The 18,075-nt window shown below is 34.3% G+C and overlaps 1 protein-coding gene across 3 annotated transcripts in view; it reads right to left on the bottom strand.

Moving 5' to 3' along the window:
• LOC105177290 (14-3-3-like protein C) overlaps positions 15,243 to 18,075 on the bottom strand; it is a 3,886-nt gene continuing 1,053 nt past the window's right edge. The window contains exons 2-5 of one of the 3 annotated variants that reach the window (XM_011100393.2): positions 17,036 to 17,158; positions 16,731 to 16,847; positions 15,828 to 15,886; positions 15,243 to 15,455 (exon numbers count right to left, since the gene is read on the bottom strand). In XM_011100393.2, coding sequence (XP_011098695.1) covers positions 15,830 to 15,886; positions 16,731 to 16,847; positions 17,036 to 17,158 — 297 coding nt within the window. In that variant the 3' untranslated portion in view covers positions 15,243 to 15,455; positions 15,828 to 15,829. The remainder of the gene's footprint in view (positions 15,456 to 15,827; positions 15,887 to 16,730; positions 16,848 to 17,035; positions 17,159 to 18,075) is intronic. The other 2 variants (XM_011100401.2, XM_011100384.2) reach the window with 2 other exon arrangements.

Below are 18,075 nucleotides of genomic sequence, written 5' to 3'. Positions count from 1 at the left end.
TTACTTGAATGGGATGATGTATCTATCCAAGGATACCAGAAGCATGTTATGATGGTTATGTTTCACACTATATATGATTTCATTGATCTTTTACTCTTTCCGCTAATTAGATTTCATCTACGAGAATTGAAGTTTAAAGTCTTATGAATGGAAGGTTAATTAGCTTGTTATTACTATTCTTTTATGTTATGTTGTGTTTGTATCAACGCATTTGGATTTAAGGACTTCAAATCCATCAAATTTGTTTAGATAAATTCATACCACAAAAGATTTCAAATTGTTGGTTCAACTTTTATTTTGAATTATATTGTGTCATTGCGATGGATTTCAAATCATTACTTCAAATCCATCCATCCAAATGCAACCTTATATAACATTCTAGGTACTTTCTGTTTAAATTGGGTAATTCGTGCATTACCTGCACAAACATATCATTTAAGGTAGTGAGAGTGGAAGCCAGTGGTTCCTTGTACAAGGTTTAGGTGAATTACACTTTCAGGGTTCTCCCAATGATTACTGATTTTGGCAAAACATTGTAGAGAGGAGTTTGAGTGGCCTATAAACTTTAAGGTCCCGCCTTTTCTATATGAGACTCATACGAAGTGGTGATACTTACTACAATGAGTTACCAATCAAATTGTAAACCGCATCAGTTACTTTCACGTGCCTAATGAGATCAAATAATTATGCAGAGACCTTGAACTAGTTTCTGGTTTGCAAAAAGAAATCCTCCGCATAAAACAGACCTGAGAATAGAATAGGAAGGTATCTGCAACGATCATGTGTTGTTTGATGTGATGAGAAAAATCCTGATTCCATTCCTTTCTTCCCTAAAGTTTTATAATAATATGCACTTAATGAAAACATTCACTGCGACCACTCCCTACTATGCTTAAAAAAGAAGGAAAAAAATTGCAACATGTTGATCTCTTTCCTGAGGGAGTGAACTAATGTCTTGCAGGAAATTGGCGATGGTAATGTCTTGCAGTATGTACAGTATAGTTTTAGGTTGTATTTGGATGAACAGATTTGGACTTGAGGAGATGATTTGACGATTCCAAAGGATGTCATACTAAATGGATTTGAAATCCATTGTGGACCCACAAAATATAGTTTAAAAATTTGAAAATTTTCATGACATGAATTTATTGCAGACAAATTTTTGTTAATATAATTTTGTCAATCCGAGCACAACTTTAGATATCAATTGGAAGTAGGACATGAGCCTGCCTTTCATTTCAAATGAATAAAGTATGATCCTTGTGTTGCGAAAGAAATTATTGCCCATTACTTCATCTTCTTCATTCTAATAATTTCTCTTCTGGAGCTACTATGGCAAGAGAAAGGGCTTATTTACATTTATACTATAAAAAAAAATAGTTATAATAAAAATTTTATATTTTTTGAAATATACAACATTGTTATTACAAGTCGTGGACACTGAAAAAAGTTTTCCTTTTGATAGAAAAGAAATGTTAGAGTCTTGAATAACATTCACGATCCAAAATCGTGGACACAATACACGACCCAATTCTTTTTTTTTGAAAAAATTATTTTATCTTATTATTATTATTATTATTATTATTATATATTATAATTATAAATTTAAATACTTTTTTAATTATAATCAACGTTAGAAATTTGTTAACTAAAAAATATAATTAATTGTTACAATAAATACAAATATTATTTATGATCAGCGACACACTGAGACATTTGAAGGATCTTTGGTTTTCTTGCCTTTGTGGCCAGTCCATTTTGTTCTGAATACGTCATGTCTGACTTCAACCAGAGCGCGTAAAAGTACGAAGAGTAGTGTCATGGACCAACTTAAAGTTTGGGATATCCTGATAATCTTTTGTTACCAAAGGTTGGAAGGATTTAAGATGTGTCCTTTTGTTAGCTGTCAAATCATAATAATCACTATCCACTGATAACATGCTAATCATATATGCAACGCATACCTTTTCAGTGTGAGAGCAAGGGATCCAAAATCGACTCCATTTGCCATATGAACATTCTTCAGTAGCAATTTTAACAATATGGATATTTAATCCATGTTCATGGTGGCACTTTGTAATGACAGAGGCTAATTGTTCAAATTGATGGTATCTCGTAACCGCATACTTAGCACTTTTCCAAACCAGCATTTGAACAACTTGTAGGTATAGTCCGTCTAGAGTTAGTTGTTGTTTAACATTACACTACTTCGTGTCATCCTCTCATGAAAGTAATGGACAGAACAAACGAATGTTATTTCCACTATTGCAGTCACAGGTAGGTAGCGAGCCCCTTTCAGATCCCTATTGATGCATTCTGACATATTGGTTGTCAAAATATTGCACTTCTATCCGCCACCATGAAAAACTGTCCATTTTTTCCTTTTCATCTAGTTTAGGTATGCAAACGCTTCTAGCTTGTGGCTCTTAATCTCTTCTACAGTTTGATTGGACTTTCTTATTTGATATTCAGAGCTATGTCTCCAACAAAGATCTTTCAATTGCATATTATTGTGATGATTATTGAAATTAGAACACATGTGATGTAAGTAATATCAGTGCATTCCACGAGGTGGTATAAAATTCGAAACTTCGGCTACTGCTCTAATGAGACCAGAATAACGTTAGAAATAAGGCACATCTTGGATCACCATCTTATAATATGTTTGCTCAACATTTGAAGAAATCATTTTCAAGATATATAGGATTTTTCATCAACAAATGCAAATGCAAATGCAAGAGTAAGTACATGTTGATTCCCATCCATGGCAGATGCAATCAACATTTTATGCTTACATTTTGTGTATAAATGAGTTCCATTTACACTGATCACTTTGCGACAGAATTGAAACCCTTTAACACATGGTTTCAACGCCCAAAAGACATATTTCGTCATATATGCACCACTTGACCGATGGAAGGTTTTGTGCTCCCATTCAATAATTTTTTTTCATTCCATTTTCGACAAGCTCCCATGTAACTTGGTGGCTTTCGAATTGAGCTCTCTTATGTGCCATAAACAATTTCACGGGCCATCCTCAAACTCTACCATGCATTTTGGTATGGTATGCTAAATCCTGTCTGATCCTTGATAGTTTGTATGACATATTTTATTCCATATGCAGGGTCCCATTTTACCTCTCCCAAAAATAAAAAAGCAAACAAAACTTTGGTCTAAATTGCATTTGGGGAACTATCACTAATAACACATATGTGGCCTCCCCCATATTTTGTTATCATTCAGCACCAAATTTTTTATGTTATTATGCATCGATGGTACCATCTACACCACATATTTGAAAATAAAAGAAAATCAATCAATCAACTTTGATGGTTTTGGCTATATGATAACATACATGTAAATATATATACCTGGGGTGCTATGGTTATAGATGACCTTCCACTTACTTGGCGTACTTTGAACTACAACATACTCATGACGTGTATGTCGTATCTACACTACAAAAAATGGCGAATTTGGGGCACGTTCTGGAGCGATATTTCTTTAATTTGGATGGTTAGAGAAACACTGAATTTATTTAGAGCGGACGTTGGAGCGGAAATAATTTCAAAAGCCGTTATGAATTTTGAGGGCCAATGATTTGTAACGTCTTTAGGGATATAAGTAACTAGTAACGGCTTTTCTTTTTTTTAGCCGTTACAAAAAAAAAATAAAATTGTTATTTGCTCTAACATGACGTCATCAAAACTTATCCGTTGCAAACTTGTAAGAATTGTGGTCATTCCAAAAAAACCATTACAAATCCTATATTTTTTTTTATAGTATTGGAAATTCCACTTTGTCTGGTTAAGGGTCTTCTACATAATCCTCGTTGGGCAAGAAATCTTTTTACCTCGTGGGCATGTGATGCGGTTGCCCACAGGTATTGGAGTTCAATATTTTCTAGCTCTTATGTAACAATGACTACATCGAGGGTGTAGTGCTCTGTGCATAATTAGAAGTACCTGGAAAAAAATCATTTAGATCTACTTGCAAAACATTCATTATCATAAGTAGAAGGGAATCATTGGGTGGCCAAAAGCGACATGTATTCGCCTTACTATTGGTTCACTTTTGAACTAGCCTCAGGGAAAATTTGTACTGATTCAATGCATACTTCCACTATTGGGTAGCTAGCTGCAGGGTCCAGAAAGAATGACAATGTATCATCAGCTTTGATTTATAGAAGAGTTCCTTTTATATCGCCAAGATATTAGCATGAATGTTCACGAATATTTTCAACAAGTATTTGCTGCTATCAACACTAATCTTCTATATATCCATGTTAGAAATTGAGAATAAGTTGATGAACGAGGTATTCTCATCTGCAGTAGGCATTCGATCATACGTCACATACCAACTATAGTTGAATAATTCACCACCGAAATACACAAAAATTTCTATGTGAGAAGATGAGGTCAACATATTTGTAAAAATATTGATGGACATAAAAATAGATTAGCCCAAAGAGGCCCAAGCAGCCTAAAAAGAAAAAGGAAATACAAGGCCCATGGTATCTCCCGAGAGGCTCAAGTTAGAAGAGGGCCCATAAGCCCCCCTAGAGAATAGATTGACCAAGAGAGGACCAACAAGCCCTCATGAACACGTGGCGCCCCTAGAAAGGACCATAAATCCTAACAAATTTAGAGTCTAGTTGGGAGAACGATCCTCAACCACCTCCCTGAAAATCCTTAGGGGACTCAGCTTTATACCCCAGAAGATCACAACAAACTCCAACAGCTTCCCTGAATCTTGGGGGTATCCTCTAGATACCCCTCAAATCAGAGGGAGACCAGCCAACCACTGGAGGATTCTGCACTAAATCTGAGGGAGGATCATCATTATCCAAAAAAAAAAGGCCACGATCCCCCCAAATTCGTGACCTTTTCCAACAACCTTGTGGTTGTCTATTAAATAGAAACCCCCCCCAGCAAGAGGAGGGGAGACACACAATCACATCACACAATCAAAAGGATGTGGTTAGAAAAACACGAACAGAACGACATGGTTAGAGGGACACAATTAAAAGGACCTGAATTAGAAGGACATGGACATATTCACACTTTCCCACATTCATATGTTAGTCATATACTTTACACTTTTTGAGCCTATCTACCCTTTTCAACTTTTTGCTAACATAATGGCTTAAAGAGTATAATAATTGGTACTTAGACCATTGATTCTGCATCAATATCTCTTGTATATATAAAATCAAGTAATAACACTCTCTTATTTACTCATTTGATCATTTTTACCTTCTAGCACTCATTTCATTACTTCCCAATTCAAGTGGGCCGAGCACCTCTTGTTATTTATTCAGTACGTGCAGATTTGTACACATCATTGGTGCCATTTGTGGGAACACAAAACTAAGACGTGAGAACAAAGGAAGGAGGCAACACCTCCTCGGATACCTCTTCTAGGAGGATGATCCATCTCATGCTGGAGGACCTCCAACGGATGATTACTACCTCTGTACAAGCCTAACTTTAGCAAACCCACATTATAATGACCTAATGCTAATGTTTCTACTAATTCGATTTTAATGTGCTGGGAATCGTGAGACAGGATGTCTTCTCGGGGAGAAGGCGAGAGCCCCCTCCCCACAAGAAGGTGCCACCAAGGACTAGAGAGTGGATAAGCTTTAGTAGGACCTTTTAGACATATAGAGGAGTGTCTTTAGGGTCCCCCTAGAGGAGCAAGAGGGCACTCCCTTTAGCAGAGAAATCTTGGCATATGAACTCCCCCTCAACTGGAAGGAGCCCAATCTGGCGGAGTACGATGGAAGCAAGAATCCATAGAAACACCTATCCTTCTTCGAGAATGTTGCCTTTCTCCACCTTTATACCAATGGGGTCAAGTGTTGTGTGTTTGTAACCACCTTCACATCATCAAACCAATAGTGGTTCAACCACTTTTCCCCCGAGATCTATCCGATCGTTCGGAGATTTTGCTCTCTCTTTCTCCATCAATTTGCCAACAACAAAAGACGTCAAAACACAATCACGAGTCAATTTTTCCTTAAAACAAAAAAGGAGAATCTTTGAGGGAGTATCCTTAACGTTTTAACTTAGTAGCCCTAGATGTCCCTACTGCTATATCTGATACACTCGTATGCTTTTTCACAGGTATTACAAGATAGGGGCTTCTTTAAGTCCTTAACTAAAGAGCTCGCTCCCAATTTTTGCAATCTCATAACACAAGCTGAACAATACATTAATTTGGAGGAGGCTAGGGAGTACGAGAATGAAGTCCTTGGAGAAAAATGCAAGGAACAGGAGGATGGGACCCTACTCCACCAACATGCCTTCTCAGAATAAGGCCTACCCTCAAGCGAGCAACCTTCTCAGCCTTCTCGGAATAAAGCCCTACCCCAGGCATGCATCTTTGTTATCCTTCTTGGAATAAGGTCACACTTCTCGGAATAAAGCCCTACCCCTAGATAGACACCCTTCTCAGCTTTCTCAAAATAAGCCCTACCCCGTGGGAGACATCCTTATCAGCCTTCTCATAAACAGACCTATCTTCCATACAGGCATAGAAGCCCTCTTCTTTGAGACACCCCAACCTCCTTCGGGCAAACACTTAAGTCCTTCTCTAGGGAACTTGTAAGCTCTATCCTGTGCAGACACCTAAGCTCTCATTCGCCAAAACATCAAAACCCTATTTCTGGCAGACGCCTTATTCTTCCTCCGGAGAGGTCCCTAAGTTTTACGCCAAGTAAGCCCCCTCAAATAAGTCCTTAGAGGATGAGGCACAATAATTTTATTCCATGCAAGACCTATTTGTAATATATACATATTTTTATTATTAACATTCTATTGCAGAAAAAATAAAACTCTACACCAAAGTAGACATAAGCCATCCTCCATGGAGGCACCTTCATAAAAGGCCTACTCCTTACAACCACAAAGTAAGCTTTTCTTTTTTTAAATTATGCTTATGCTACTAACATTTATGCAAGAATTAAAAATATATATATATAGCTCCATCTTCGGGCCAGTATCCCACCTTTAAAATATGCGTACTCTGATAAGTATTGAAATCTCCAGTTATTAGAGAGGAGGGGGGTTAATGATGTGCATAAAGTAGGCTGGTCTAAAGATGGCCAAGTAGCACAAAAAGAACAAAGAAATGCAAGGCCATGATACCCCTTGGGAGACACAAGTCAGGAGAAGGCCCATAAAGTCCCCCAGAAAGCCTAGGGGGACCAACAGGCGGCCCCCAGGGATAGATTAGCCAAGAGAAGACCAACAACCCCTACAGAACAGATTGGCCAAGAGAGGACCAGTGGGCCCCCATAGACACGTGGCGCCCCCAGAGAAAAGGACTATAAATCCTAACAGGTTTGGAGTTCAGTTATGAGAAAACTCCTGAGAACTCAGCCTTATCCCCTAAAAGATTGCAGCAGACTCCAACAGCCTCCCCGAATAAGGGGGGGTATCCTCTAGCTATCCCTCAAATTCGAGGGGGACAAGCCAACCACTAGGGGATTCTTCACCAAATCTGAGGGAGGATCAACATTATCCAACAAATTTGAGGCTATGATCCACTTAACTTCGTGACCACCTCCAAAGATTCTTGTGGTTTCCTATAAATAGAAAGCTCCTCTAGCAGGAGGATGGGAGACAAACAATCACATTCACACAACTAGAATGACGTGGTCAGAAAGACAGACCAGAAGGATGTGGTCAAAGAGACACAACTAGAAGGACTTGATCAGAAGAACATGGTCACAGGGACACATTCACACATTCATATGCTTTACACTTTTCGAACCTACTTACCTACTACCCTTTTCACCTTTTTGCTACTATATTAGCTTAAAAGCGCATTTTAATTTGTACTTAGAGCTTTAATTCTGTATCAATCTCTGTTGTACATTCAAAATCAAGCAATAACACTCTCTTTGCTCAGTTGATCGTTTTTACCTTTTAGCAATCAATTCATCATTTCCCACTTCAAGTGGGCCGAGCACCTCATATCATTTATTTGGTACGTGCATTTTTTGCATGCATATAAAATATAGCAAAGAAAAAAAATTTTCAATGTGAGAAGTCTGATGTTTTATGAACTGAATGCATAACACATATTTGTACCAAACATTGAATTAATGGGTCGTGAATTTTTTCAAGAATCATGAACCCTAAAAGCATGCATGCAACCATGAAATAAGAAGACCTCGACGGCAACGCCATCCAGGCAACAATGGGAAGGACGAACATTTTTAATATTTGTATTTATTGTTATATTTGTAATAATTGATTAAAATCTTTTAAATAATAAATTTTTAACGTTGATTATAATTAAAAAAGTATTTAAATTTATAATTAAGTCATTATAACATATAATAATAATTACAATGTATACTATCTTTAAAAAAAGAAAATATTGAGTCGTAAATCGGGTCCACAACTTGGCCCCCTTTTTTAAAAAAAATTTCCTTCAATGTCCACAACTTGTAATAAAATTTGGATAAATTATATTTTGTTATTTGAACTATGCCTGTTTTTATGTTTTATCATTGAAGCCTTTTTTTTTTCAACTTATCATCTCAATTTTGCGAAATTTGCACTTTGCCATATATGACCCTTTTTTATTGAATTTTTTGAGAAAACATCATGTTGTGCATATGTAAAAAATATCACATCACATAATTTTTAAATATTACATGTGGACTGCATGTGATATTTTTTCGACAAAAAAATTAGTTGAAAAGCAGTTATAAATGATATTTTATAAAGTTGAGATAGTAAATTAATAAAAAAAAAATTAAATACCAAAGTGTAAAACTGATCATAATTTGAAGAGAAAAATATAATTAACTCATAATTACTATGATTTTTTTAAAAAATAATATTCTTATTATAATATTTTTTTATAATAAAAAAGTAAATAATCTCAAGAGAAAGGGTGAAATTATTCTAGAAATGAAAAAAAAAATTAACAAAATGGAGTGAATTTTAAATTGTTGAAATTTTAAGCGGCAGCGCAATATTAAAACACAGTGGCACTAATTAAAAAAAGAAATTTATTCAAAAATCGCGGTGACTAAATTTTATAAAAAAAAAATTAAATCAAGTCACCGCGAGGCCAAACCGCAGTGACATGGATTTTGTAAATATATATATATATATATATATATATATTTATATATATAATTTAATGTCACCACAATTTGGCCTTGTGGTGACTTTTTTTTCAGAAAAAAAAATTTACGTTGGCTGTCATCGTGGTGTGTGATCGCGGTGACAGTCAATTTTTCAGACTGCACCTAGCATGTTTCAGTAGCTTTTTTTGACACTGCTTCTAAATGCAGTGGTGTCACAACTACTTTTCAGCAAATTATTTGCACGTTTTCAGCAATTTTTTTAACACTGTTGCTAAAAGCAGCGGTGTCACAACTAAATTATTTACTGACAACGCGATTTTTTATCACGATTTTTTTCGCCTATAAAAATCAAACTCTATTCCCACATTTTCATATATAACACATACACACTAAAGCCAAATATTTCTCTTATGTTCGTCACTGCTATCTCTCGCATTCTTCTCAAATTTGTTCACTTTTTATTTGAAGATTTACGATTGAAAAGGCGTATAGTAAGTTATTAATTAATTTTTTGTGTTATTTATTTATTTGAATATCTTATTATAATATTATTAAAAAATTTGTTTTGATGTGTATTTTATTTTGTTGTGAAGATATGGTGGAGCAAAACACCGTTGATATTGTTATATGTTTTGGAGGTCAATAAATTAATTCAAATGGTACTATAAGTTATGATCGTCCTCCGCTCGGATTTATGCAAATTTCTCGTAGTACTACATTTGCTGAGTTAGAATTAATTTTGTATGAAAAAAATGGATTTGATAGGAATAATTTTAAGTTGCATATATTTTTTAAATACATCATTTAATTTTGGACAAAGGAGGGAGATGTTGGCAGTTAACAAGGATCGTGATATGCAATTTTTTTGAATCCGATGAATGGATATGTGTCTATTGATATTTTTATTGAAGCCGAGGACGTTCTTCAAAATACTTTACCAAATGACCCGGCTGTTGGTGAGCGGGGAACGTAACATCTATGATAACGCAAGATTTGCCGAGTTTGCGAGTAGTAACTCAAGAAATAGGGCGGTTTGGTATTAATGAAGATTATGCAGATTCATCTGCATATGCAAGCTCATTGGATTATGCATGTCCATCGATTATGTAGGTCTATCTGCATATGCAAGTCCATCTGAATACAATGAACAAGACGTTGAGCCTGAAGCCGACAGTTTGTTAAACACTGAGCAAAACAAACTCAGAACCAGATGAGTTTGAAGTAGAGGGCCAGATTGATAGTAATCATGACGATGATGGTATGTAAGCATACCAATTATGATGGATGTTTTTTATGATAATGTAGATGGGTCAACAAGCCAAGTACAAGACCAGTTTGATTTGAATATGCCCATCGTCCCTGACCGAACTAACCTATATCCGGTTATTCCATTTTTCAGCACAACACATCCAGAAGTGCCTGTTGACTCGATCAATATCTCTACGGATAACTGGGGTAATATTTACGACTTAAATATTGGAGATCTCGCTAATAGAATGATCTTTAAAAGTAAGAACTATTTGAAAGAAAGTGCACAAGATTATTCAGTCCGATCTGCAAGACGAGAATACCGAGTGGTGGAGAGCAAACAAAAATTGTGGAAAGTTGCTTGCAAATATGATGAAGAGACTAGGTGCAATTGGATGCTGAGAGGGATATTTAAATCAAACATGGGATTATTTAAAATTACCAGGTATGTTGGACCACATACATGCCTAAATGAATGAGATTTCTCTTGACAGAAAGAGTATGATTGCACACATTTGCTTGGTATGGTTCGTCAAGACCTATCGTGTGATATAAAATATGTCCAGCAGATTGTGAAAGATCAATTTGGTTTTAGAATCCCATATCATAAGGCATGGCAGGCTTTGAAAGCAGCTAGAGAACGAGTATATGGTACTTGGGAGAGTTCTGTTCAGAAGTTACCCCAAATATATGGCAGCATTGCAGAAATGGAACCAGGGGACCGTTGTGGAGTGGTTGCATCTAGACACAGACAAATTGGGGCATTACATGTTGAATTTTGTTTTTTGGGCATTCAAACCATGCATTGAGGAATTTCGCTATTGTCGAGACGTTATAAGTGTAGACGAAACCCATTTGTATATGAAGTACAAGTATAAACTGCTGGCAACAGTAACTTTAGATGCAAATCAACATGTACTACCATTAGCGTTCACACCGGTGGATGAAGAATCACTTGCATCATGGCGTTGGTTCCTAAAAATGCTTTTCAAATATCTATTGCCGGGTGAGGATGACAGAGTTTGTCTAATTTGAGACCGTCACAGTGGTTTGATCAATGCTATCAATCATGTACCGGTTTTCAAATTTCCACGTGGGGTTCATACGGTTCTATTTATGTCATGTGTGTTCAAATTTTAATAATAAATTCAAGAACATCCAGCTGAAGGATCTGTGTTGGAGAGCTGGGGTAGAAGTCAATTCTCGTAAATTTGAAGAATAATGGAAAAAATCAAAGTATTGAACGAGGAAACATATAATTGGCTGGGGAGAATTAACAAGACCTAATGGACGTTGTCGCGTGATGGTGGTTGGAGAGCTGGTATCCTAACTACAAACTTGTCGGAGTGTATAAATGGAGTGTTAAAAGGTGTCAGACGCTTACCAATAATGGCTATTGTGCATATACGTTATCCCACTTAGTGCAGTATTTCATGCAGCGTTCAACACGGTGTAACTGTATGATAAATGCAAATCAACATTGGGCTGATTTTGCTTTTAGATTATTTGAGGCTCGCCAGCCTGAGACAGCACATGACTTTGTTCAAAAGTTTGACTACAACCAACAATTTGCCTCGGTACTAACACTGAGCTTGACGGGCAGAGCTCCCATACTTATGTAGTAAAATTGAAGCAACACATGTGTTCTTGTGGCAAGTGAGGTACACATGGAATTCATGTTCACATCCATTTAGACATGTCGGCATTTTGGGGTTAATGCGTTAAATTTTATTCCTCAATATTACAATATTCGTGCATACAAGAAGATATATCAGGAGAGGTTTGAGCCTGTATATGGTGAAGAATATTGGGATCCCGTTGATTTTGAACTTGAGCACAATCCGACACTCCGTGCTCGTCTAGGTCCGAGTAGATAAATTTCTACTTGAATACCGAACGAAATGGATAGACCACAAGTACGTGCTTGCCAACAATACCAGGCTCGTCAAGCTCGGGAATAGTGCAAAAAATTTATTTATGTAATTGTGTTTATTAATAAAATAATATTATGTATTACAGACCATGTGCATGAAACAGTTTTACAATCATATGCAATATTTTTATGCTTTCCGTAAGTATTACACAACTCTAGTAATGACCCTAGTACCATAACGTGGACGTTTTCTGTTTCGTCGAGGCGGATATCCTCTCTGTGGTCACTGGGTGTGTTCAACTCGGTGCCTTCGTGACAATAGCATTCAATATCTGAAGCATTTTGAGATGTTTGTGACAACTTTTGGCCTATTTCTCTCAAGATAAAGTGATGAAAAAAGATAAAAATATTGTTTACTGTTTGTAGGTTATTTACATATATAAATAGCAAAAACATATTTTTTTGGCGCCTTTTTTTTTCCCTCCAAAAAATTGAACACAAGCCTGATCTTCTGTTTTTTTGGCTAGCTACCAATTGGCTGACGCACGTGACTTGTCACGTGCCATTTTTGTTGATTGTTAACGGAACAAGACCACTTCTGTTAAAAAAAATAAGATTTTGGGACCAAAAGTATTGGATACGAAAAGGTCCAAAAGTGAGATTTTGCCTTTAGTAAAATAGCATGAAATCTCTCCGTGTTAATTTTATGGATAGAAATTTTTCTAAATTTTTGTATATTATTTAGCAAGTGTTTGTAAGAACTTGTACTTTTAGAGTGATTTTATAGAAAAAGTGAAAAGTTGTAATAGAAATCAGAAGTAGGTAACATTTGTAAAAAAAAGTAAAAAGCAGATAAAAGTTAAAGTGAATAGTGTTTGAAAAAAATCATTTCTACGACAAAATTAATTCATTAAAGATCATTTTATTCTCATGTCATAAAAAAAATACTATTTTTCATATATTTGCACATGTTGTTTGTCAATAGAAATTATTTTTTCAAGAAAAAATAATAAATTTTATTTTGATTAGTATGTTTCATGTTTAATTTTTTAAAAAATATTAATAAAAAAGGAATGTTTAACTTAATAATGCCCATGCTAAGTAATATAACTATTATTTCATACACAATAATTAAACTTGTAGAATTAAAAAAGAAATATCTTTTTATTAATTTATATTTTTTAATGCTAATAGGAATAATATAATTAGATATATAGAAAAATAAAATATAAAAAATCTATAATATCAAATGTAAAGTGAAAATTTGATTATTGTTAAATTATGCAAATTATTTGAAAATTTCAATACCAGCTTTAATATGTGATTTTAAAAATAAATTTAAAACTATGAAGTTAAAATTAAAATTATTATACTGAGGGTAAAGTAGTAAAAAATAAAGTTGAATTTATTTATAAAAAGTAGAAGCAACTAGAAGCACCATGAGTAATCTAAAATCGCTTTTCTTAGCAGCTTTAGAAGCAAAAGCTGACATTTCAAATACCTTAAAAGTATTTATTGGGAGTCAAAAGTTGAAGAGTCTTTTGCAAAACTTTCGTAAACACTCCTTTAAAATACAACAAAAATCCCCTTTCCATTAGAAACTAACAAAAAGTGCTTCAAACCCGTTGTTATGCGAGTCTGTTTCATTTTGCCATTTTTCTTTTACTTAATTTGAATCTACAAATGTCTTTCTTACCCCTTTTGTTTGACATATAATGGAAAATAATTTTTTAATTCAAATATGTTTTTAATGAAAGATTATAACTAAATTATTATTTAGTTTAAACATATTTAATAAGTTATATTTATTTATAAAATATATTAATTTAATACAAAATATTAAAGTTATATTTAAAAATAAAAAATTCAAATTGGGAATTTACTTTCTAAATTTAAAAAAAAGTAAGTTATATAAATTAAATTAAATTATTTTTTAATTTAAATACTTGTTAATAAATTATATTAATTAAATATAAAAATACCAAAATTCTGTATAAAAAAATATTAAATCATATTACCTACTAGAACTAATATTTATATTAAAATTATTATTATGTAAATATAAAATAGAAATTTAATATATTACTTTTTTTTAAAATTTCAAAAATTAAATTATTCTGCTTAATTCTAAAGAATTATTAAAAAAAAAAATACACATAATCCAATTTTTTTTACTTCCCTACCCATCTGGCGATCAAATTGGCACGACCACAGTTGCCAAGACAAAAATGGACGACAATGAGTCCGGCCAAGCCTACAACGAGGTGAGCCGTTTCTTGTTTAGGCAATCACAGTCACCCATTGGGGGAGACAGAGAGGTCCCCCACTTCTATGGGGGGGCCTGACATTCGCCACAGTCGACCCAGACAAGGCAAAGCCCAGCCACTGCAAATGGCAGCCGGTTTTATCTATATACTATAGATATATATATAAATAAAAATATATTTTAAAAATAATTTAAAATCTAGATCATTTATTTGTTACTCTTGAAAAACAATGATTGATAAAATAAGGGTATAACAAGCAAATCATGCAAAAATGTAACGCGGTTAAGGACAATTAATAAAAGGGAAAGTGTGCAACATTTTATAAAATATAAGGGGTTTTAGATAAATTTTTGAAATATGGGGTGTCTTATCCAATTTATCCTTGACTCAAAAACATATTTGAAGTTAAAAATTTTACATTAATTTCAAAGTAGATATCAAAATATTTGTGGATACCATGTATCAAGCGGCTTAAGACACAAGGCTTTAGTAAGACTACTCTTGGTAGACAAGATTTAAATTAAGTACTTATATTTAGTCTTTAATAAATAACCATTTTTAAATTAATTGGTAATATCAATATTATTATTCATGTAAAATTTAAATTTAGTCTATTTTATTAATTTTCAGTAATTCATTGTATTTTTTTCTATCATGTTTAATTAAATAAATATAATCGAGTTCGACTGCTAATATTTAAAATAGATCATTATGATTGAAAAATGAAATTCAAACACAATGCTAAAAGAATAAAAAATTCACTATAATTTGAAATTACACAAGCTTTATGAATCGATTACAAATTCCAAATATTCATTTCCAAATCCTTCAGTTCAGGCAATAGGAAGAAAATACTGTTCTATGGCTGCCATTTATCCTCTTGCAAGCCCTTCTACCATCTGGCATTTTTTCCCAAACCATTATTAACCATAACTTCAACTGTAGAGTCTGCAGACTGTAATCAAATTAATCAAAGCTGTACAACTAAAGAAACTGCAATAAATCTGGAAATGTAGGAGAACAATTACAGTATCTTTCTTCAACCGACGAAAATATGATCAAACTATAAAGAAAATGGTAAGAAAATACGAACAGATAGTTGAGGAGCTGAGGTTCACTCTGAGAATATGATGGCGATTGAGAAATCTAGATACCAAACTTAAAAGGAAAGTACAGTAAAATTAAAACTTTGAATTTAAATCGGAGCACAATTCAGTAGCAATAAAGTGAACTAGAAGAAAACCAAAGTCACCAGGTAAAGGAAACTTAGGAAATATAAAAGTAAGAAAAAGAACATAGAGGGAGAAGTGAGAACTCGGGTGAGTACCCTCACTGTTGTGCCTCTTCAGGTTTGGGAGCTTCTTTGATATCATCAGCCCCATCATCCTGCAGAACAAACCCCAAATATAAGTGAAAATTTGTGGTGGTGAAGAAATTGCAGTTTCAAAGTGAATTGAGAGAAATGAGAGAACTACTTCTAGTGTTTGTAAAACAAATTGAAGTTCAGAGAAAAGCATATAAGTAGATTCGATGTTTGGAGTTGTTTCTGCGGAGGTCTGGGGTGATTTGGGAAGATGGGTTTGGGTTTTTGTGGTTTTGAAAATTATTAGAAATTGTGATGAGTGTTTGATATTATACTTGGACGAAATGTGTATGATATTTGTCTTTAGAGGAGAAAAAAGTAACTACAACTATCGAATCATGCCTCCATAGCAAGTACTTTAATTAATTTTATGTGTTATAATGTGTATCGGTGTAGAGTTTTATTCAGACTTGAATAGGCCAAAAGTCTGACGGAGTTAGATATCATCCAAAACTTTGAGAAACCAAACATCTAGATCGGTCTTGTACTGTCCTAAAAACGGCCCACAAAAGGAAACAAACAATGCATTGAAAGGTTTTACGAGTTTGACAAGTAACACCCTATGTGGAAATGTTTTCGTGAGGAGAAGAAAAGAAAATGTTAAGGTAAACGATTCTGGTTGTTATCGAAAATTTTAGAGAAAAGAAAACTTCAGGAAAATTTGTTATAATTGGGTAGAACACATTTCTTCAGAAGTGAGAAAAGCCTAAAGAAATGATCATTCCTAACTCATCTCTAACGTTGCTTTTTTATTTTTATAAATAATTTTTTGTTTCCTTTGACCTACCATTTTGATTTCCTAGTCAGAATGCTCGAGCTAAATGAAGTGTAACAAAACTTTGATGACAAGCTTAGACGAGGCAATACCTGCATGTCAGAGGTCCATAAAGTAAGATTGTCCCGAAGAAGTTGCATTATCAAGGTGCTATCTTTGTAGGACTCCTCGCCTAGTGTATCCAACTCAGCAATTGCCTCATCAAAAGCCTGGTCAAGGTAATGAATAGAGGAGCATCTTACCATCAGTCATTGTTAAGTTCATAAGAGCAAATGTTATCATATAGTAACAAGTTTTTTACTTCCGAATTAGGGAAGAGTTATTAAGGTAATACAAATCTGGGAATGCTGTGCTCAGAAGTACAACAAGAATTGAGATCAAATATGTTAAAGGATACCTGTTTTGCAAGATTACAAGCACGGTCAGGAGAGTTCAAAATCTCATAGTAGAAAACAGAGAAGTTGAGAGCCAGTCCGAGTCTAATTGGGTGTGTTGGGGCAAGTTCAGCATTAGCTATGTCCTGCACAAGCATGTCATGACAAGAGGCATGAATTCTTTTGTAAGACAGAATATATAATGTAAGTTCTGATATCTCTACAAATGCACTACAGAAAAACACAAATGCATCTCTTAAAAAGATTTTAAAATAAAATGCTAGAATAGATGACTCTAGGTAACCATCCCAATCTAATGTGACTGATGGCAATAGTCAGTACAAAAGAATGTTATAATCTTCAATATCCTGTCTGGCCCAAATTACCATCAATATCTATGTTTTTTCCCAAGTCATTTATTTATATTAGTAAAAGAGTAACAAAATCAATGCCAAAAAGGTTACAGGCCAGAAGTTTTTATTTAAGTTGATATTCCAAGCACAAGCTGGGGATGTGGGATGGAAAAATATGCCATAAGCTTGCATACAATTTGACTTTTCACGGTTTCTTCTAAAACATATACTTTACGATTTTGGGATGTTGAGAAACAAACTGGGCCTCTTAAAAGTACTGCCTTTACTTTTTCTATTATGTAGTTCTGCTATGAATTGGAGGGCTTAAAAAGTATGAACACAATATTATGCCATAAACACAAATATCCAATTTGGGATCTTAAAGGGATACTAAGTTTGTGATTTTAAGCAATTATCTTCACAGTTCTTCACTAAGTTCGTGTGGAACTTTTGTATCTTTATAAAGTGACGACCAAAAATCTGCCACCACATGTTGTAAATACCTTAGTGCCTATAAATAAATGCAATGCACCTTAAGCGCAGTAGCCCCAACAATTCCTTAAAACCCAATTGTAACCACCTAATCCAGAAAACCCAATATATGGAATTAGTTTATTGAAGTCATAACTACAGTATCACCTTATTGAAGTCATAACTACTGTACATCGGAAAGAGTAATCATTTTAGTTACCCTTTATCAGCTTTGAAGT

Source organism: Sesamum indicum, linkage group LG2 (genome assembly GCF_000512975.1).
Source record: "Sesamum indicum cultivar Zhongzhi No. 13 linkage group LG2, S_indicum_v1.0, whole genome shotgun sequence".
NCBI lineage: Eukaryota > Viridiplantae > Streptophyta > Magnoliopsida > Lamiales > Pedaliaceae > Sesamum > Sesamum indicum.
The sequence above is the reverse complement of the archived record's forward strand: the minus strand, read 5'-3'. Positions and strand labels throughout refer to the sequence as shown.